At 41.0% G+C, this 21,945-nt stretch overlaps 3 protein-coding genes across 8 annotated transcripts in view; 2 read left to right on the top strand and 1 right to left on the bottom strand.

Annotated features, from left to right (window-relative positions):
* Positions 1-437: 437 nt before the first annotated feature.
* cfap221 (cilia and flagella associated protein 221) lies at positions 438-20,505 on the bottom strand. Of its 5 annotated transcripts, none has more exons than XM_044019040.1 (25): positions 20,376-20,505; positions 19,230-19,387; positions 18,614-18,714; positions 17,611-17,697; positions 17,434-17,529; positions 16,650-16,750; positions 16,342-16,445; positions 14,784-14,943; positions 14,148-14,268; positions 13,924-14,032; positions 13,717-13,825; positions 12,411-12,477; positions 11,972-12,055; positions 11,698-11,793; positions 10,035-10,122; positions 9,854-9,951; positions 9,481-9,561; positions 8,154-8,261; positions 7,883-8,059; positions 7,711-7,796; positions 6,637-6,706; positions 6,364-6,461; positions 2,359-2,451; positions 2,137-2,244; positions 438-897 (listed from the first exon to the last, which is right to left on the bottom strand). In XM_044019040.1, the coding sequence occupies exons 2-25, from the start codon at positions 19,360-19,362 to the stop codon at positions 723-725; spliced, it is 2,550 nt and encodes an 849-aa protein (XP_043874975.1). In that variant the 5' UTR covers positions 19,363-19,387; positions 20,376-20,505; the 3' UTR covers positions 438-722. The 5 variants fall into 5 exon arrangements, with proteins under 5 accessions (XP_043874975.1, XP_043874976.1, XP_043874977.1 ...); XM_044019041.1 differs by having other exon boundaries at positions 19,230-19,384; XM_044019042.1 differs by having other exon boundaries at positions 19,230-19,380.
* Positions 3,504-5,633, top strand: LOC122765023 (nuclear factor 7, ovary-like). 2 transcript variants are annotated; one of them, XR_006359926.1, is made up of 3 exons: positions 3,504-3,570; positions 3,659-5,242; positions 5,284-5,633. XR_006359926.1 is itself a non-coding variant. In XM_044019049.1 (2 exons), the coding sequence occupies exon 2, from the start codon at positions 3,676-3,678 to the stop codon at positions 5,047-5,049; it is 1,374 nt and encodes a 457-aa protein (XP_043874984.1). In that variant the 5' UTR covers positions 3,504-3,570; positions 3,659-3,675; the 3' UTR covers positions 5,050-5,633. The 2 variants fall into 2 exon arrangements, 1 of the variants encoding a protein (XP_043874984.1); XM_044019049.1 differs by having other exon boundaries at positions 3,659-5,633.
* Positions 20,506-21,158: 653 nt separating the features above from the next.
* LOC122765024 (secretin receptor) overlaps positions 21,159-21,945 on the top strand; it is an 8,227-nt gene continuing 7,440 nt past the window's right edge. The window contains exons 1-2 of the mRNA XM_044019050.1: positions 21,159-21,298; positions 21,397-21,484. Coding sequence (XP_043874985.1) covers positions 21,257-21,298; positions 21,397-21,484 — 130 coding nt within the window. The 5' untranslated portion in view covers positions 21,159-21,256. The remainder of the gene's footprint in view (positions 21,299-21,396; positions 21,485-21,945) is intronic.

The raw sequence follows: 21,945 nt of genomic DNA, 5'->3' as shown, positions 1-21,945 counted from the left end.
GCAGCTTCAATTAAATATGCAGCTTTATGGTGTCGCTTCCTGTCAAGCATATACTGTATTACCCTGGACATATATGTGCATATATACATATATATATATATATATATATGTGTACACATACATACACATGTATGGTGAGAAAAGAGAGTAAATAATGCAGAGAATTTCTCAATGGAATCCTCGCTGCACTGTGCTTTCATATGAAACCCTGCGCTGTCACGTGACAGTGAAGATGTGCAGCTCCAGGCAGAGACTGAGAGGACAAAGACAGATGTGTGATTGGAGCCACAGCTCCCTCTAGAGGCGGGTGGATTACATCCCAATGAGCTCACTCTCAGGCCCTGCCAGCTTCTCTCTTCCCTTCACGACCTCATGAGATTTACACTCTGCCAACACAAATTAGACGCTGAATAATAATCAATATCAGATAATCTGACTCAGATTGGGGCTTTTTTTTATTATTTATAAGCATTGTGTGTAAATGTATAACGCAGTCATGTGCAACAAAGTGAGGTTTAATTTGTTTTCCTTTTTCCACAGATTTGAAATGAACATTGTTGGATGGGATTATGTACTGGAGCATATGTACAGATTGGGAGTGGCTGGTGGGATTACAATATTCCAGGATTTTGTGGGGAAAGCGGGTGAAGGCTTTATAGTCTCTTCATATTGTGTGTGTGTATACATGTATATTGTGTGTGGTCCTTGTGAGTGAATGTGTATCACATGTTCACATTGTCTGAGTGTGCTGGTGTTTTTGCCTCCTCACGGTCACCACACGGTGGATGAGCGGCTCCGTTGGCGGCGCCCAGCTGCTTCAGCCTCGCCGTGACTCGCCGTCCCATCTGGTTGAAGACACGCCGGCTCGCTGCCTCCACCCGGACCTCCGTCTGCTGCCTGAAACAACAAGATTTAACAGCGACATACAGATAAAAGACAGAGGCAGTTTCCATTTTGACGACTTTAAGACAGAAAAACGTCTTTGTTTCAGTTCCTAAAAGGGACAGTGGACAACGTATGTGTCCCTATCTGTCATAAAGACGTCTAACAGTGAGATAAAGACATGACTATGTTCTAAAATATCTGAGACTGAAGCTGATAACGGCCCGTTAAAACTCTCCCACACCAAACCCCATAGAGAAAAATCAGTGATTTTAACGTCACAGCACACAGGAGTTGTTGATCCACTGCTGCCTCCAGCACTAAATTCAAATGTCTTATTTTGTCAATTCGGCTTCTCTCATTAAGATTAACCTCAGTGTCCACACGAGGCAGCAGAGGACCAGTCACTCCTGTGTCCCTGCAGCTAAAATTACTGATTTTCTCTATGGGGTTTGGTGTGGGAGAGTGAGTGGTTTACAAACTTCAGTTTCCTGTTATATATACATGTATATATATATATATATATATATATATATATATAGTATGTATGACACTGGTAGAAGAGAGACTCACTAATATTATATTAAATATTATTTTCCTGCAGGAGACAAAGTTTAAAACGTCTATATTTCAGTTCTTGAAGGGACAACGTTTGTGTCCCCGTGTCATAAAGACGCTGATAAGAAGACCTTGTGTCGTCATACTCACCCCCGTGGTGAGAAAAAACACCGTACATGCCGGGTGAACGCTATTCTCTCTTCTCCCTCTGCGTCATAAATCAAGTTTTTCTTATTACGCATTATAAACATATATGGTGTTGTTTAAGACGCGTATATTAGCTTTAAAATGGGATAAAATATCAATGTCCTCAACTTTAAAAAATAAATAAAAATATAAAATAGAAGCAAATACAAAACCATAAAACTGTTTTGACTTGTTTACATTCGATTTACAGCGTGTTATCAACACGGAAACAGCTGCGGACACATACACACACACACAATAAACACATCATTTCATGTTAAAATAACAAAATTAAAGGTATAAATGTTTGTCTATTAAAGTGGACTGGTCACTTTCACTGAGAACAGCTGGTACATAAATTAAATGTTGATTCACTTCCTGTTTATAAGGACGCTCCCTCTACACAAATAATAAAAAAAACTCTGCTCAACACATTTACTGTTGCCTGCAAACTAACTGTCATTTCTCTGGTATGAATAATCTCCAGTCTTAGTAACACACACGTCATACCTGCCCGCTGCTCCTGCTGCCCGGTTGCTACGGGAGACGAGAGCATCTCCAGGTAGAAACTGGGCTCTGATCATGGCTGGTGTGAGCTGGACTCCAGAGCCTTCACACCTGCACATACACACAAGAAATACACACAGTGAGAGTAAAGAAAACGCTGTGTGTGTGTGTGTGTGTGTGAGTGTGTGTGTGTGTGTGTGTGTGAGCGTGTGATGATGTACTCACTCTTTGTCCATGAGTGTTGAGACATCGTCCAGGGGAGCAGAGAGAGGACAAGGACCAGTGAGAGGAAGGACGTCTGTGTTGTAGTCCACAGACCTGCAGGGCGCACACGCACACACACACACACACAAGAAATGTGTAAAATTTGTATGTGACACATCAAAGATGAAAAATTACCAAAAGGTCATGCAAATTCAAAAGGGCGTGGCCGAGGCAACCATCGGAATGTGGGTACATTTCAAACGTTTGCCACGAAACAGGAAGTGGCCCGTAACTTTGTCGTACATCGACCGATCGGCTCAAAACATTCACCACAAGAGACCAACCCTGAACACGTCTACAAACATAAGCTTGACCCAACAGGAAGTTGGACAGACTCCATCTTGGAAAGTTGGAGCGACCTGAAACTGTACAAACACTGCTATTTTACCGTTAATATCACTTGTATCTCGTCTGTGTCACACTGAATCAGTCATCCACATAACACAGGACACGTCTGCATCCATGTGCAGCAGCTAAATCAATCGTCAGTTAAAGGTTCCTTCCATTTAAATCCTCTTGCAGGGCGCACACAAGCTCCATATAACAACACGTGTCATTTTTCTGTCATGAAATTAGTTTCAACCTCATAACGACAGTTATGAGGTTGGAAGTTGGTTAGAAGTTGGATATTTCAGCTTTAAAATATAAAACATCAATATAAAAGAGTGGTGGAAACACTAAAATACTGAATATTCTCAAGTTTAAAATGCAGCGTCACAGTTTAATTCATCTTGCAGAGTTAAAAAAGTCACATCAAATGGCCACCGTTCAGCTTCACGAGTCACAGTTTACATTTCCATGTTCATTTTTGATGCTTTGATTCTCAGAAACACTGAATGTTTGGCTTTTCTGCCAAAATAAAAGCATGGGATGGCTGACTGCAGTCAAACACCTTTTTCTGTTGGTCACGCCTCTTGAAAGTGGGAGGAGACAGTGTTCATGTTTGAAATCATATGATCAATTCAAAAATTCTTATGACGAATCTGTGGAATGAAACCCAACCTGTGTTCTAGGTGAGGCAGCAGCAGGCTCCGCCCTCTCTCTTGACTCACCCAACATTAACTGAGAAACAGTCATCGTCCGTGAGTGAAGAGACGCAGACTGAAGATCAGACTGAGTAACAACGTCCTCTGAGTCCAGCTGCTCCGTCCACTCGTCCACACACTGAAGTTTGTGAGTTTGACTCAAAGTGAACTTCAGTGACGTCAGTAGAGGACGAGGAGTCCTGAATGACTCCACTCTGTGTCTGCTCTGTTTTCAGCTTCTCTCACAGACAAAATGGCCTCCAGGTTAGAGGAGGATCTCTGCTGTCCCGTCTGTCAGGAGGTCTTCAGAGATCCTGTCCTTCTGTCCTGTAGCCACAGCTTCTGTAAAGACTGTGTGAAGACATGGTGGAGAGACAGACCAACAACAGACTGTCCTGTTTGTAAGAGAAGGGCTTCAATGGACCCACCATGTAACCTGGTTTTAAAGAACATGTGTGAGACCTTCTTACAGGAGCGAGGTCAGAGGTCTTCAGAGGTTCTCTGCAGTCAGCACTCTGAGAAACTCAGACTCTTCTGTCTGGACCATCAGCAGCCAGTGTGTCTCGTCTGCAGAGATTCAGAAAAACACATCGGCCACAAGTTCAGACCCATCGATGAAGCTGCACAACAACACAAGAAGCAACTTCAGGAGACTCTGGAGACCTTCAAGAAGAACTTAGAGAGTCTGGAAGAAGTTCAGGTGAAGTTTGACCAAACAGCAGAACACATTAAAGTCCAGGCCCGACGCACAGAGACACGGATGAAGGAGCAGTTTAAGAAGCTTCATCAGTTTCTACAAGAGGAAGAGGAGACCAGGATGGCTGCACTGAAGGAGGAAGAGCAGCAGAAGAGTCACATATTGAAGGAGAAGATGGAGGCTCTGAGCAGAGAGATAGAAGCTCTATCAGATACAGTCCGAGCCACAGAGGACCAGCTGAGAGCTGAAGACGTCTCCTTCCTCCTCAACTACAGAGAGCAGCAGCGCCCCCTGCTGGGGCCTCCACAGCTGCACTCAGGAGCTCTGATAGACGAGGCCAAACACCTGGGCAACCTGGCCTTCAACATCTGGAACAAGATGAAGGACGTGGTCTCCTACAGTCCTGTGGTTCTGGACCCAAACACTGCTCATCCAAAACTCATCGTGTCTGAAGATCTGACCAGTGTGAGACTAGGAGACGAACAGAAGGTTCCTGATAATCCAGAGAGGTTTGATCTTTACTGCAGTGTCCTGAGCTCTGAGGGTTTTAACTCAGGAACTCACAGCTGGGACGTCCAGGTTGGAGACAATAAACGGTGGGTGGTGGGAGTTTCAGAGTCTGTCCAGAGGAAAGGAAAAGACGTAGAGTCTGGATTATGGAGGATAGGTTTATATCAAGATAAATACTACACATGGTCAGCAGGTAAATTGTCTGTTCTCCAGCTGAAGAAGAAGATCCAGAAGATCAGAGTGACTCTGGACTGGGACAGAGGACGACTGTCCTTCACTGATCCTGATACTAATACACTCATACACACACACACACACACTTTCACACACACCATGTTTCCATACATTTTCAATTCTAATGTTGTCCCAGTGAAGATGTTACCAGTGAAGGTTTGTGTGACAGAGGAACAGAGCACTTAGAGACAAACAGCAGCTTTTTATTTACTCTTAGTTAGTTTGTTAGTTAAAGGGACAGTGCAGAGAAGTGAGGCGGTTGAAGGTCACCTGGTTTTCATTGTTCTCTTTGACTTCCTGATTCTTCTGTTTGTTTATTTTCCACTCGTATAAAACTGATGTCATTGATATTTTCTTCATATTTGGTCTTTGTGACTTTGTCACAGTCCAGTGGTGGACGTCTTAGGGGACGACAGTGAGGTCACAGTCCAGTGGTGGACGTCTTAGAGGACGACAGTGAGGTCACAGTCCAGTGGTGGACGTCTTAGAGGACGACAGTGAGGTCACAGTCCAGTGGTGGACGTCTTAGGGGACGACAGTGAGGTCACAGTCCAGTGGTGGACGTCTTAGAGGACGACAGTGAGGTCACAGTCCAGTGGTGGACGTCTTAGAGGACGACAGTGAGGTCACAGTCCAGTGGACTAATACGTCATTGATGTTACTTGTATATGGTTGTTTTTAAGGTCTACTCTTGTTTCATGTTGTTTTTTTGTTTTAAATAAAGAAATCACTTGACAGAACGAAAGACCTGATTAATTCCCCCAGAATCTTCTTTAAGGTTTAAATCAGTGATTGTTTGTGTTACACATCAGAAAACAAATTCCTCGTAAACGCCTGCCTGGTTACTCTGTAATTGTGGGAGGTTTTAAAGCTCACATAGAGCGGAAGCTCCAATTAACGCCGCGTTTGTGTGTCTATCTGCGTCATGACCTCGTTTATGAAACCCTAAAGTTTCAGAACAAACAGTTCAGCCACTGCTGAGAAAATAGTGTCGTATTGTTTTCCTGGGCTCTGCGAAGTGGATCGGCACTTCCGTATGTTGATGATGTCGTCAGTATACCTCACCACTCCTCTCACCACCGTAGCGCCTCCAGGTGCGGGCACTAGTCCGGGCACATCCGGTTGCGTACATTCAACCGCAGAAGAAGAAGAACTACTCTCGTTGTAGCTGCTGAGATGCAGAGCATCCACCGTGCCAGAGGGGGAGCTGTGTATCTGAGAGCTGGCCTATCTATTACGTCACTTCCAGGTACCTGGCAAATCACAGGACAGTCCACATTCTAGGGGTGTGATTTTGGTCTGAAACAGCGCGGCTGACGACAGCGTCAGTGAGGAGATATTTTGATCGGCTCGTTTGCAGCGATTAGGAGGTTTTTAATCATGAAAACAAGTTAATATATGTAAGTAGACCTCCATAACTCACATATATGTGTGATCCAAGCATTCTATGTCACCTTTAAAGCCTCGTCCAGATACAAACATGTCTGATGTGAAGCCTACCTGCTCCAGCCCGCGGTGATGAGACCAGGTTTGTCCGAGAGACATTTAAATGTGAGTGAATCAAAGTCCTTCCACGTCATGACACCTTCTATCACCTCCTGTTAAAGACCAAGAGGAAGACACGGGAAACGCATTAACATTTACTGAAAGAGACTGTTCGTCTTCATTAAAATATAACATTTAATCATCAAAGCAGAAAAAAAAGCAGGTTCAAGTGTTTCACAGATAAGAGTAAAAGCTTTTCAAAGAGGCTGGTAAAATGCCAAAAATAACCTTGTGGTGCAGTAATTTCCTCTGAAGAGTTTGTGTTCTTGTGCAAATGTTGCTCTCAGGAACTGTGTACCTGAAACACAACACATGTGTTTTTATACATCCACGTTTATCACTCACAGTGGATGTGAAAGACACAGAGGATTACTGCATATAAAAGAGATCCCAACAGTGTTCGTTCACTGTTCATTATAAATGTGCTTTAATTGTGAGGGGTGAACACTGAGGGCCAATTTCAGAACTCTCAGGTGAAATGAGGGGAATTTAAAGGGAAATGATTGTTTCTTTTTGTCTACTTAAGAGGATTTGGGTGTTTTTCTAGCAAACAGGGATATTGTTTGCTGCCAGGAGTGTCAAGAAGTTTTAACTTTGACCCACCCACCTGATTCAACAGGAAGTCAGCCATTTTGAATTTGGCGATTTGCATGTTTCGTGAAAAAAATTAAAACTTGTTAGACCAAAGTAAACTAAGTTGGACCAAATTTTCACGAAACGTGGGGGAAACATGTCTCCGTTCAAGACGAACAAAAAAGTTTATCGGGACCATGGCCTCAACTCAACAGGAAGTCAGCCATTTTGAATTTGCCATCCATCTCTGTGATTTTAATTGTACCAACATAAAAAAATAAAAACACGGAAATGTGTACTAGACACATCAAAGATGAAAAGTTACCAAAAGGTCTTGCAGATTCAAAACGGCGTGACCACGGCAACCATCGGAATTTGGGCTAATTTCGACCATTCGCCACGAAACAGGAAGTGGCCCGTAACTTTGTCGTACATCAACCGATCGGCTCAAAACTTCTTACGCAAGATAAACGACCCGGCCAGACAACATCAGCATGTGAAAACTGAGTCAAGGGCATAGCGCCACCTGCTGCTACCAGCTTTAATTATGGTTCTTACTCTTGTTTTGTTGTTTTTATTCTAAAACTGGTTTTAGAATATTTTAAAATGTCTTCTAGTCTCTGCTTTGCCCGTGTGCATCGTAGATTTCCACATCCTTCACCATTTCCTCAAGACACACAATGTACTGAGTAAATATTTTATTATATAAATATTAAGTGTTGTGGTTACCTGGGCAGAGGGGAGAGGTAGAACTCCAGGTCGGTCTCCATGTATTTTGGAGTGGGTTTGTACGTCTGCAGGCCTGGAGCTGGATTCTAGAACACGTAAAACACCAGTTTAAACACAGAATAATATCACAGAGGGAAGCAGGGACGTGTGTGTGTGTGTGGACGGAGCGTACAAAAATCCTGAGAGGGTTTGCAGGAAGAGGTCGGAGCAGAGCCTCAGGGACGGTGAAGCTCAGACTGACGGACGCCAGTGATTCCACAGCGTCCTCCTCAGTCTCCGGCGGCGGCGGCGGCGTCTGCTGCTGCTTCTTCTTCTGCTCTGTTGAAGGACACGGAGGCTGAACATCGTCCTGGGGGACAAAAAGACACGATAAATGAATGGCGCCCACCGGCAGATGGTGTTAAAATGCCGTATAATGAAGATGATGATGATGATGAGGTTACCTGAGGTCCAGAGCGAAGTGGTCTGGCCAGAGTGGCGGGGACGTATGAGGTGAACGCCTCCCAGGTGGACACAGGTTTGTAGTCCATCAGCTTGTAGCGCTGAGGAACCTGCAGGGAGAAAAACACCTGAGAATGACTTTAAATAAAACTTAATTTCAAGTCAGAGCTCTACGACGCCTCTTAGTACGACAAAAATATTTATAAACTCGCTCATTTACGTAGGGTGCAAATTGCCAATATGGATGCCAAAATTTCAAATGGTCGACTTCCTGTTGAGTTGAGGCCGTGGTTATGTGGACTTTTTTGTTCGTCTTGGTCGATAATATCTTCCCACCAACTTTTGGAAATTCAGTGGAACTCAATTTTGCTTCTGTTTTCACCTTAGGGGGCGCTATAGAGCCCTTGAGCAACGCACGCATCTGGGAACTATACCAATATCGCATTTTCACCAGACCTGATCCGTTTGCCTAGTTTCAAGAGTTTCTCTGCATGTTAACCCGCTCAAAAACGACCATAAAGACACGGATATAACAATAATCTGAAGGGTAACAACAGGCTCCTCGCACGAATATTTAAAAGACCTTGACTCAAATAAGTGTGATATACTTGATCTTATTTACATATGTAACCAGTCAGAACGTAAAATATTCAACGCAAAGTCTGTGCTTTTCTGCTTTTATCGATTTATTTTCAGTTTCTTATCATTTTCTATAACTTTTGTGTTGACTGTCATGTTTCTCTTATGTAATTTTCCACAGATTTGTTCTCATTCTGCAGAAAAATCACCACCTTGACAAGTGAATAATCAACTTTAATACTGAAACCTGAACTATTCCACACGGTTTCATCGGTTTTGAAGCACTTTATTACTGCCTTGAAGGCTCTTTGTTACTGATTTCTTGCCTGTTTTATTAACTGTGCTGCACGATGACTTTCTGGCTCAGTGACGCAGACAGAACAAGCTTTATTATCTGATGTGTTATTCTTATCATCTTTGGTGGCGGTTCTTTGAATTGTGTTATTGAATTTGTCTTTGTAAACTTGACTGTGTTCAATAATTGGTCCTTTTCTCTTTTGGAAAAAGAGATATTGATCTGAGCGAGACAGACCGACGAAGTAAAGATGAGGACGTTTTGAGTGGAAAGTGATTTTTTTCAAAGGTTCACGCGTCAAACACGAGTTTAATCTTTAACACGAGTGAGAGGAGATTTGTGCTGAGAAGTGTGTGTGTGTGTGTGTGTGTGTTTCTGTGAGTGTGTGTGTCTGGGTTTGTACGTGTGTGTGTGTGAGATGAGCAGGTGTTGCCATCAAAGCAAAAACAACCTACCTGAAGCTTAAAGAGAGGGACACACATGGTCACGTCCACGTCCACAGGAGCCGTGGGCGCTGTGACCAAACCACTGAGAGCCTGAAACATCAACGAGACAAATGGTGTTATTTGTTCAGCTGAACGCCGAGGCCTTCTCTGCTCTGCAGGGCATCCAGGGAGGAGGGAAATTGCAAGATTTAATCTGAGTGCAGGGAAGTGGGCATCCTCTGTGTAACCTCACGCTTACATCCCAGGTGATTTTACAGGCAAATATTAGATAAAGCTTGTGTTGACGTGACGGTGATCTTTCACGCGTGTCCTCGACGTCGGCTCACATTTAGGTTATAGACGATGTAACGAGGGGAAAGTGATTTTATTTCGACACACTTACCAGAGGCTCGTCATCCATGGAGAAGACGGGAAAAGAAGAGGGGAAGACTTTGTCTGGCGGGATCTTCTCATCACACGCCGTCGTCTCCTTCTCCTTCACTAACACACACATAAGAGGCTGCTTTTAATTTCTCTTCAAGAAGTATTATAATAATATTAAATGTGTGAGTGATAATGTGAACCTTTCTGAAGCGGCGACGGCGGTGGCAGGTTCTTCGTGTGTTTCTTCAAGCATGCGAGTCTCCGGTTTGCCCGACATCGGATCACGACCTGCGAGAGAGCGGAACAACGTTAAACATCACGACATCACAACAACATGATCACGTCATTATCTCACTGTGGGACACACTTGTGAGACATGACTGTAAACCACTCACTCTCTCTCTCTCACACCAAACCCCACAGAGAAGATCAGTGATTTGAGCTGGCGGGGACACATGTGTGGTCACTTTGTGTCACTGAGTTAAGTGACACAAAGTCTAAATGAAATATTTTAAATGCCGAATTCATTAAAATAAGATGTTTGAACTTAATGATGGAAGCAGCAGAGGATCGACAACAACTCATGTGTGCTGTGGTGTTAAAATCACTGATTTTCTCTATGGGCTTTGGTGTGGGAGAGTGAACAGTTTACAATCATTAGTTTCTAGCTGGAAAATGCTTTCAAATGATGACATGAAGGCATTGTTAAGACATCGTAGACTTAATCTGATATTGATTTTATTAAACTAATACTTAAACTAGCCATTAAACAGTCCTTTCTGGCTGGAAACTAACGTTTATAAACCACTCACTCTCCCAAACCGAACCCCATAGAGAAAATCAGTGATTTTAACATCACAGCACACAGGAGTTGTTGATGCACTGTTGCCCCATCAGTAAGATCTAATGTATTATTTTGTAAAATTCATGTTTGTTTAGATTAACTTCAGTGACACAGAGTGACCACATGAGGCAGCAGAGGAGCAGCAGCTCCTGTGTCCCCACCAGTTAAAATCACTGATTTTCTCTATAAGGTTTGGTGTGGGAGAGTGGGCGGTTTACACACTTGAGTTTCCTGTTGGAAAACAAATGACGACATGAGGAGGTGAACACATTAAGATATCGCAGACTTAAAGTGACGTAGCTTTCATGAGGTGAAGAACTCAAACAATGACACTGTACAGTTTTAAATATTTATACAAACATCTTTTATATCCACTTTTGTTCATTATATTGAATATTTCTGTGTATCTTCTGTTCCTGTTTACTTATTTGTGTTTAATCAATAGTTTAGATGTGATTATGGAAAGTGTGTTTTTTTTTCTCCCTCCATTTCAAAGCGGGACGATTTGATCAGCTGGTCAAATATTAATAAAAGCAAACACCGCCATCCTGCATAACTGGCTTTATTAGACGTGACATTAAATATTGACACACAGCAGCGCAGTGACCTCCAGTCGTGCTAAAATTAAACCCAACCATTTTTTTATTTCATTTCCATGAACAAAAAAAAGGGAAACTTTTTTTTTTTACATTTTCTGTTATATTAATGTTTTTATTGATGATTTTTTACATGAATAAAACAAACGTTAAAGTGCAGCCACGCGTGAGAAAAGGCCTTAAAGCGTTTCCTGAGGGAAAAGGCCCACAGAATATTCTCGGCTTTTACTGGAACACTCACACACGGCTGGACTAAAGGGACATCGCCACCGAGAAGTCAACTGTCTCCAGAGACAGAGAGACAGAGAGACAGAGACTGAGGCGAGGAAACACGGCTCACACAGTGCGTTGTAACATCAGTAAATGCTGATGTATGTTACAGGACACGTGTGTGTGTGTGTGTGTGTGTGTGTGTGTGTGTACCTTGCGTGCTGCCTGCTGCAACAGTCCGACGGCTCGGTGTCGCAGCTCCAGGTGAAACGTGGAGTGGAAGTGGAAGGTCGGAGCGCCCCCTGGAGCCTGGACGAGGTAAGAGGAGACACCGCTGTGTGGTAAGTGTGAATGAAACGAGGACTTCAATGTTCCCGAGATTAGAGGATAACAAAGGACAGTTAATAAAAACCACATAGCTAAAATAAATAAAAGAGAAGGGACGACAAACAAGGAGACACACACACACACACACACACACGTTTACCTGTCCAGCTTCACACTGCACTCGTGTGGAAAAGACTTCAGTCTGTCCAGCAGCAAAGACCTGTCTCATGTCCCCTCGTCTGTCCTTTAATAAAAAAGACTGTGCACTGTGAAACTACATACAGTGTCTTTACCACAGTATACACAGGTGTGACACACGCGCACACAGGTTACAAAGTAATGAAAAGTAAGTGAATTGTGGTGAATGGAGAAGAATTAATGTTAGAATTTCACATTTCAAATCCTGTCTCACGACGTTCAAACACAAAGGAACAGAGCGTGATGACGTGAGGCTGTAAACTGTGAGTTATAAACATAAAGTGTCTGTGAAAACATGCGTCAGCTTCGGTGTGGATGTCGTGAAACTGTAACAGCAGATGAGGACACTGTGTTTGTGAAGCATCCAGATGAACTCTGACAGTGTGTTCATGCAGCGCCACCTGTCTGTGCTCCAGTATCTGCCTCCTGCTTTTCTCCGACACTGGCTCCTTCCCCACGTGGGACTTCCTGTGTGAAGATAAAACAACAATAACATTATTAAAAGCTGAAAATATGGACAGTGTAACCGTGGATGACAATGTTAAGTGGAGTCGTGGACGCAGGGACTCGTCATGTTTGTGTGTCAGACTGATAAAGAATTCCCTTTAATTTGCTTGTTTTTTGTGTCTGAGTGAGATTAATGAAGCTGAAATGAATGTGTTGGATACACACAAAGTAATTAATCAGCATCTGCACAATGATTTAATGAACTCGGGAGTGAAATCAGAGCCATAAAACTTCTACAGACCCACTTTCATAACGAGACACTTTAATTCTGTTTTAAATGATGGAAACTCATTTTCTTTGAGCACCTCAGTTTGTCTCTGGCTGGTTGACCTCCTGACCTCTTTCTTCATGTAAATGTGAATTACCGCAGAATTATCTATTACAATTGTTTCTGTTTCAAAAATAAACGTGTCGTATTTGACTCAGAGGAAACTTAATATCATTAACGAGGATCGGCTTTAAAATGCATTATCAGATATCCGTGTCATGTTATTGCTCGATACAGGCATATTGGTATTGGCCAATATTGTCTTTAAGATGCATTAACAGATATCGGCACCATGTTATCAGTCGTCTTTAAGATGCATTATCAGATATCGGCACCATGTTATCGGTCGTCTTTAAGATGCATATCAGATATCGGCACCCATGTTATCGGTCGTATTTAAGATGCATTAACAGATATCGGCACCATGTTATGGTCATCTTTAAGCGCATTATCATATATCGGCACCATGTTATCAGTCTTTAAGATGCATTAACAGATATCGGCACCATGTTATCGGGTCGCCTTTAAGATGCATTATCAGATATCGGCACCATGTTATCAGTCGTCTTCAAGATGCATTAACAGATATCGGCACCATGTTATCGGTCGTCTTTAAGACGCATTATCATATATCGGCACCATGTTATCGGTCGTATTTAAGATGCATTATCAGATATCGGCACCATGTTATCGGTGGTCTTTAAAATGCATTATCAGATCAACATCATGTAATCAAAGTGTGAAGCTGAGTCTCATTATGTTTTAAATGGATGGAAACTAATTTTCTTTGACTGCCTCAGTTTGTCTCGTACTGACCGATTTCATAATCATAAATATGATTTGTGATTGCTTTAATAAATCCAACTATTAATCAGACAGTCCAACCATTCAAAGATTTAATCATAAATCTCCCTGTTTTTAGGTTAACCTACCATCTGAGGTGGTTGTCGTTCTCCTTGACGTTTTGATGGAGCTTTTTGAGGAAAAGTGCCTCCTTCATCTGCTTGTTGTGGAGGCCGCTCGCACTGCCACAGGACAGAGCTGCAGAGGAAGTCAGAGACACATGAGGACAAATCATGTGATAACTTACACAATCTACTACATTTATAACACAGATTTAGTGAGGAGGTCATATCTACCTTCTCTCAGGGCTTTGGCGCTGAGTTTGTTCGTATCTTTCATCAACATCTTTGCAACTCCTGAAGGAGTGCAGACGTCCACCGGTGGTTTCAGCACACGCTGATCCCTCTGTGTCAAAATAAAGCATCACGCCATCACTCTCTACTTCCCTAAAAATCTTGAATCTCCTTTTTTTTTTTTTAACATTAACTCTCTCCTGATAATTTCATGGACCAAAGTCTACCTTTAATTTCCCAGCATCCTTCGTTGACCTGACTTTGGTTTTACTTCGAGGAGGCAGCTGACCGACGGCAGAAGGTTCTGGACACGCTGTATCTCCGTGACCCGACTTTCTTTCCACCTGACTATGACGAGGGACAAAATAAGTCAGTAAAAGAGGAGTAAACACCTGTGAAAACAAAGCAAAAAGTGAGCTTTCTTCATTTTTCTCCCATTGCACGGAGCTCATCTTATATTTGGTTCCAGCAAACAGCAGGAGAATGTTTTATATGCTAAACATCCATCGGGCGGCATATCCATCTTGATATCGCCGCAACAGCCGCCAAGCTATTTCCATGAATTATTAACTTGTGGTCGAGATAACGGTGAGACGGTGGGAGTGGACGGAGCTGCTGCTGCTGCCGCCGCCATTGTGTGATGGATGGACTCCTCTTACTCGTGGGAACAGAATTAAATATCGCATTTTATACAAAAAAAACAAATGGGAACTTCTAATAAGGCACTTTTGTCTCACTCCAGTCAAGTGCATGTTTTTAACCACAAATATGCTCCAGTGTAACTGAGAAGTGGATTTACTAAAGAGCTGAAGAGGAAATCCAAGTTAAACTCAGACATAACAAAGAAAGCTGCTGTAATTTACCTGAGTGCTGACAGAGGAGCACACCTGCCCGTGACGGTGCAGAGGAACGGCTTGGTGTTAAACTGCGAGATGAGCAGCTGCATCGTGACCTGACAGGTTTCATACTGCGAGGGTTTAAAGGTCACGGTGAGCTTCACCTCACCATGAGCTGGTATCACACCTGCGGCAGCACAGGTGGGAAGAGGGAACACCACGACAACGTGGAAAAAACATGACAAACATGAACAGATAAACGCTTTCATGCAATAATAAGACAGTTCAGGCTTAACTGGCTGAATAATAAGGTAAATATATTATCCAGCCAGTAGTAAAGAGTTCAAAAGAAAATTATTTTCAAAAGTACAGAATAAACAGCTAAGGTTTTTAGCTCACACAGTTAAGGACTAGTCATTAAAAAAAACACAAACACAAACAAATTAAAAGATTAACTACAAGCACAGGCTAAAACAAAGGCGAACATTACAGTTTTAGCTTAATGTTCTCAATAATAGGTTAAATACACGGACTAAATAATTATATACAGGTTAATTAGTTAACTAAAGGACAAGCTAAACGGCTAAAGTAGTTAGCCAACAGTTCAAGTTCAATAATTAGTACAGAGGTTAGCGAAAATGGCTAACATTAAGCTACAAAGTGACTAAAACTCTAAAAATCAAGCTACTAAAATAATACAATATAAAACAGCTAAAGTTCATGCTAAATGACGACAAACCGCTAAAATAATAGGCAAACAACATGCTAAGCAGCTTAAAATTAGCCCCCGAGTTCTCTCAGGGGCTGACAGACGTCCGTCGTGATGCCTGATTAAAAATAATAAGCTTTGAGGATTAATGGCATTGCTAAAATTACAAATTAAACACTTTGAACAGTAAAATGTTAATATTAAAATATGCTTTGGAATGAATTGGACGGAACACTTTACAACATTAAAATAAATTCCTTTCCTGGTTTCTTTCCGGGGCTCTCATGGTGCCTGATTAAAAATAACCTTCAGAAATGACTGAGCGTGACAGTGACAAAAGTAGAGGCTAAATGGCTAAAATAATTAGTCACACGTTGCTAAAAGTACAAATTAAACAGTTTCAATTGCTAGCTTTTTTAAAAATATAAATATTAAAATATACTTTGAAATGAATTGGACGGAACGTTTTACAACATTAAAATCCCTTTCCTGGTTTCTTTCCGGGGGATTAAAAACAACTGAAAAATAAACATATATTCCATTCACACAGTGAAGTCCAGCTGTTGTAACATGGTTTTTGTTTATGTCGAAAAAGCATTTCTAAAAGTAGAAAGTCATTTATATCACTTTGTATCCAGACAAAAAAAAACAACCCAATCCCAAGAGTGTCTTCCGACTCTTCCGACACGTTGTGATGCTCCACAGACCTACAAACGACAGTCATCCTTCAGCTCCTGCACTGATTTATTCAATATACAACACGGAGGCGAGCAGGAGTCTGAGAAAACACAGCTCACAGTGCTCGTTACCATAGGGGCCTGAAAACACACATAACAACTGTGTTTATTCAGGGAAATTCACATTTCTTGTTTTCACCTGTGAGCGGGTGGATGGAGAACGCCTCGTGTGGCTGGATAACGTGCACCTGAAACTCAAAGTCAATGGGACAGCTGCATCTCAGCGGAATAACACGGCTCACACTGGGGAAAGAAATCATAAATATATATGAAAATAACACATAAAAGGAAAAAAAATGAGTTTATTTTTTCATGATTTGACACCAACGGGCAAAGGAGGCATGGCTGACTGCACGGAAGAATACGAGGAGACAGACGGGAGAGTCTTCAGGCAGGAAGCAGGTCTCACACACACACACACACACACACACACACACACACACACACCTGTGTCCGAGCGGTACGGCTGACAGGTCGATATGAGGAGGGATGTGCAGGTCATCAATGACAGGGTAAGCGTGAACTGGAATTAACAGGTTCTCCTCGCCCTGAGAAAGAGTGCAGGACAACATGAACACGTGAAAACTGTGGGGCGTGGGCCACATGCGGGCCGCATGGAGAAATGAGTGAAAAAATCAAATACATTTACAAACTTTCAAGGATTTCATGGACCTGTGGGAACAGTGAAGGGCACATTGGCAGCACAAGACATTCTTTTCAAGCACAATATTCCAGCACTGACTCATATCTACAGAGGGTGATTTTCAAAAACTTTCAAGGTGCTTGAATGTTTTGATTAAAATACACAAATGTTCAAGGATTTCCAGGACCCTTGGGAACTCTGACGGACACAGGATACTTGGCGACAGGAGACATTTCCCTTAACTTTATCATATTTATGACGCATCATGAGAGAATTTCAAAGTAAAAGTGTTTGTTATGATGTGGAAGGATAAAATATTTCACAATAAAACATCATAAGAGATTTTCAAAGTAAAAGTGTTTGTTATGATGTGGAATGATAAAAATCCTCGGGTCCGGAGAGTGTGAGAGCCCTGACATGGAAGATGAAAGAGTGGAGGACGCTCAGAGACACAGGTCATCAGATGAGAAGAGCCAGGAGGAAATCAGTGTCAGCTGGATGAGATTACGTGTTTCCAGTTGCTGTTAACCCAAAGATAATGTGTTTTGTGTGTGTCATTAGATTAAGGACGGCCGCATGTATCCTCACCTCACAGTGAACCCGGACGCAGTCGTAGAAGTATCGCCACTCGTTGGGACAGAATTGGATTCTCAGCGTGTAGGCGAGGCCCGGTATGAGTCGAAACTTCACAATAAAAGACACGTGCGGGGGATTGAATCGCGTCATCAGGTCAGCAAAGGTTAAATATGTAGAATAAAGACGTACCTTCTTGGTGTAAGATGTCTGGAAGTGCTTGGTTTGTGTGGGAATGATGTGAATATTCATGACTTCACAGGAGACGTTGATTAGTTTCTGCAAGAGAATATTTACATTTGCAATCAGGTGGAATAAAGAATTGATTTATGCATTTTTCTTATTTGTTTTTGCCAGCACAGTCCAGAGATGCAACAGAAATACATACAAATAAGAGTTTTTGTAGTTTATTGCATTGATAGATTAAATAAACTGTTCACATGTTAAAAATAAACGACTATACTGTGACTAAATCAGTGCCCATTCAAAATAATCACATTTAGGTAGAAATGAACCCTAAATACAGGTATTTATAATTGTTTTATTACGTTTTTTTAGTCCAGAGATGGTTTCATCTCTTCTGGAGTAAAATGAATGTCATATTTTTATACTCATGTCCAAGCACATGTATGATATAAATGTTCTTTGTTGTGCAAAATGAATAAATCTGGAAGAATAAAGGCTGTAGAGGGTTCTAGAAGGTTTGCTGATGCGATAAACCAATTATTAACTATTTTGATGAGCGATCAATCGGTTTTGAGGCTTTTTTTTTATGATTAAAAGACGTTTTTGTGATTTTCCAGCTTCTTTAATGTGAATATTTTCCAGTTACTTTGCTCCAAATAACAAAGAAATTATTAAAATGATACATTTTTAATGATTTTCCAGCTTCTTAAATGTAAATATTTTCTGTTTTTTTGTTTTTTAAACAACAGTAACAGAATCAGAGGAAGCTCATCATGTATCATCTGCATAGAAACTGACTTTCCATCAATACAACAAATACACCTGCACATTTGACACCTTTTAAGTATCCTGATAATCAAGCAGTAAGTCTGTTTTATTATCTAATAATCAAATGAAAGTTTGTGTGATTTTCCAGCTTCCTAAATGTGAATATTTATCTGGTTACTTTGCTCCAAATAACAAAGAAACCCATTAAAACTTGATCATTTTGGTTGGTTTTTTTTCTCACCAGGATCTTGACGCAGTCTTTCCCCGGCTCAAAGCCACTGAAGTGAAGCTCCGGAGGATCCGCTTCAATCAGGCTGTTGCGCTGTAGTTTAGTGTAGATTTCTATAGGAAAAGAAAGAAAAATGGTCAAATAAGATCAAGTTTTCTCAAAGCAGAAACAACGTCATTGAACGCAGGCTTATTCACATTCAAAATCAATCATATTAAACTTAAATATTGGTTTTATCATCACTGCAGGTTCTAACAGAGGTTTGGTTTTAACAGGTGTAAACAGGAAACTGACGTTTGTAAACCACTCACTCTCCCACACCAAAAGTCCAGAGAGAAAATCACTGATTTTAGCTGCTGGGTCCTCTGCTGCCTCGTGTGGTCACTTTGTGTCACTGAGGTCAATCTGAACAAAGGATTTTAAATGAATGAATGAATTTAGTGATGGAGGCAGCAGTGGATCAACAACTCCTGTGTGTGTGTGTGTGTGTGTGTGTGTGCGTGTGTGATGTTAAAATCACTGGTTTTCTCTGTGGGCTTTGGTGTGGGAGAGTGAGTGAGTGAGTGAGTGAGTGAGTGAGTGAGTGGTTTACACTGAAAACATCACAGACCGTCACGTTAACACATACTTGAATCCAGCAGATAATTGGGGATGTGGGCTCTGCCTCTGCTCCTCTCCACCAGCTGACTCAGAGGCAGAGGTGTCCTCCGACTCCTCAGTGGCTCTGGGACAGTCTGTGGGGCAGCAGAGGCCACCTCCATCCTGACAACAGGTCAGCTCTGGCTCCTCATGAGACAGACAGACGGACGGACGGACAGACGGACGGACGGAGAAAACACAGCAGGAAACATTATGTTGGTGAACCTCAGTGTCAGCCTGGCAAAGATGCCTTGTTTATACAATATGTGGTGTTTTAATGTCATATTTTAATGTGTTTAAAATAGGTCTGTGACTCTACTAATCTACTAATCTGTCAACTATTTTACATAAAATATCAAAACATTTTGAAAAATATTGATCAGCGTTTGTCAAACCTGGAAATGATGATGTTCTTAAATGTCTTGTTTTTGTCCACAAACACAAAATGATTATTTTTTCATTATTTTTTTTGTTTTATGGAGCAAAGAAAAAAGAAAATATTCACATTTAAGAAGCTGGAAAATCACCCAAACTGGTTTTGTAATTATTAATAAGCAATATTTCACATGAATAGGACTTTGTAGGGTGCACGTTTTGTCCTGCAGCTGCTGTAGCTCTTTTGTCCAAAAAAAAACTTTCCTTTTATAGACAAAAAAAAAGTATATTTCATTTGATTAATGTGGTTTTAAAACACATGTTTGACCTGCTCACTGTTTACAAATCTAATAACACCCTCAAATCTCATTTCTGGCCTATTCTGGTCTTTTATTTGACAAAAATTCAGTTAGACAATAAAGAAAACAATAAAAAGACAAAAGCATAAATATGAATAAATGTGACACAATCAAGGTTTAAAAGGTTTGGTTTCAAGAAAATCCTATTTTTTCATTCAATATTTGCATTAAATGAGATTAAACTTGGTCTGAGATGTGTTTAACTTCACTAACTCGAGGTGCTTTTTGAATAAAGTTGCATTAAAGTTTGTATTTAATGCTCAAACACTGAGAAAACACGAGGCAAGCGCGCTAATCACGTTAGCATCATTAGCTAGTGTTGGCTTAACTACACTCCAGTTAATTAGACAAAAAGGCGACTTTTATAAGTTTCTGGTGAAACGACCTACGTCACAACTCACCCGCGTTTCATACAAGCGTCTGTTTTGTGTCGTAAACACAGAAAAACTCTCGTGTTCCGCTTATTTTCGCGGCTGTGCGGTTTTCCTCATTAGCCACCGCCGCTGCTGTCAAACCGACACAGTCCTGTTGCCATGGGGACGGCGGCGCTCCGAGGGGGCGGGGCTCTGAGGAGGAGACCGTAAACTTCCGCCCTGACACTGAGAACCTATCTTTACACCTTCAAAATAAAAGCCGCTCGTACGTGAAATAAACATTTATAATTCACAATTTTGTCTTAAAAAATAAATGTAAGCTTTATCTTTCACACTGAGGCTCATTTAATTATTTTTTGATGTTTAAAATGTTTATTTAAAAGTCAGTTTTGGATAATTTGTCAAAAAAGACACACAATCTACTTCATTTAAACATCATAAAGTTGAATTGCACCTTTTAATTTCAACGCAAAAAATTGACACATTTAGGAATCATATTTGACACTGAGGCTCATTTACATATAATTTTCATGAGGAAAATGTTGATTTAAAAGTTAGTTTTAGACTATTTCTCCACAAAATACTGACAATCCACTTCATTTAAACTTGAGGACGGGGAACTGCACCTTTTATACACGTTGATTCCTTAAATAAAGTTGTGACCTGCATTAATATAGATATTAAAGCAGACTTAAACGTGTGTCCTGTGGGAAATAACACACATTATTTTGTAGGAGATGACAGGAAGTGTGTTTTAGATGTTCTTACAGGTTGCGTAAACTGTGCAGGGAGGAGGTTCCTGTGTTTGATTCATCATCATCATCATCATCATCATCGTGGTCCTCACACATGTGGACGTCCTCACGTGTGGACGGACACAGCTGTCTGTCTTCATCCTGTCAGAGACCATGAGGACAGAGCGACTCATCGGAGTCTTCCTGTTTGCATTGGTGAGTAAAACAAACACATCATTATTATTATTATTATTGTTATTATTGTTATTATGAGAGGAAGTAAAGGTGAAGTGATGATGTCATTGGTTCATCAGGCTGAATCTTCATCAGGTTGTCATCCACACGTTCACTTGCAGAGAGAAGAAGAGAAGTGTGTTCTCTTTAATTCACACACGACCACAGGTGAAAAAAAACATCAGCATTTTCATGAATAATCTCATTATTTTTGAACTTTTTATCTTTGTTTTCACTTTTTTATTTTATGATTAACTTTTGGTGTCATAGTTTCGACGTCTTATCTCGTAACTGGACTTTTTTATCTGATCATTTTGACCCTTTTATTGCATCATATACTTATTAAACCTTTATATCACTAATATGTTGACTTTAATCTCATTACTTTATTGCATAATTACCTTTCTGTTGTAATTCTGATTTTTTAATCTCATAATAACAAATCATTCCCTCTTAATCTTGATGGTCTTTTAATTTTACCTTTTATCACAAAAAGTGACCTTTAATCCCTTAATTCTGACTATTTATTCATATTTGAACTTTTGATTTCATATGTTGTTGTATGTCTTAAATTTAATCTTATTTAGTCTCATTATAATCTCATAATTTGAACTTTTTATCACTGAATG

Source organism: Solea senegalensis, linkage group LG2 (assembly GCF_019176455.1).
Source record: "Solea senegalensis isolate Sse05_10M linkage group LG2, IFAPA_SoseM_1, whole genome shotgun sequence".
NCBI classification, from domain to species: Eukaryota; Metazoa; Chordata; class Actinopteri; order Pleuronectiformes; family Soleidae; genus Solea; species Solea senegalensis.
Note: the sequence above shows the minus strand (reverse complement) of the source record. Positions and strands in the feature narration are given on the sequence as shown.

Bases quoted from the DNA above. Each gene is read 5' to 3' on its own strand.
- LOC122765023 (XM_044019049.1), top strand. From the start codon at position 3,676: ATGGCCTCCAGGTTAGAGGAGGATCTCTGCTGTCCCGTCTGTCAGGAG.
- cfap221 (XM_044019040.1), bottom strand. From the start codon at position 19,362: ATGGAGGTGGCCTCTGCTGCCCCACAGACTGTCCCAGAGCCACTGAGG. The intron at 14,944-16,341 runs GTGAAAACAAGA...GTGCTGCCGCAG, and splicing joins CTCCATCCACCCGCTCACAG to GTGTGATACCAGCTCATGGT. The intron at 14,033-14,147 runs GTAGACTTTGGT...ATTTTGACACAG, and splicing joins AGGATGCTGGGAAATTAAAG to AGGGATCAGCGTGTGCTGAA.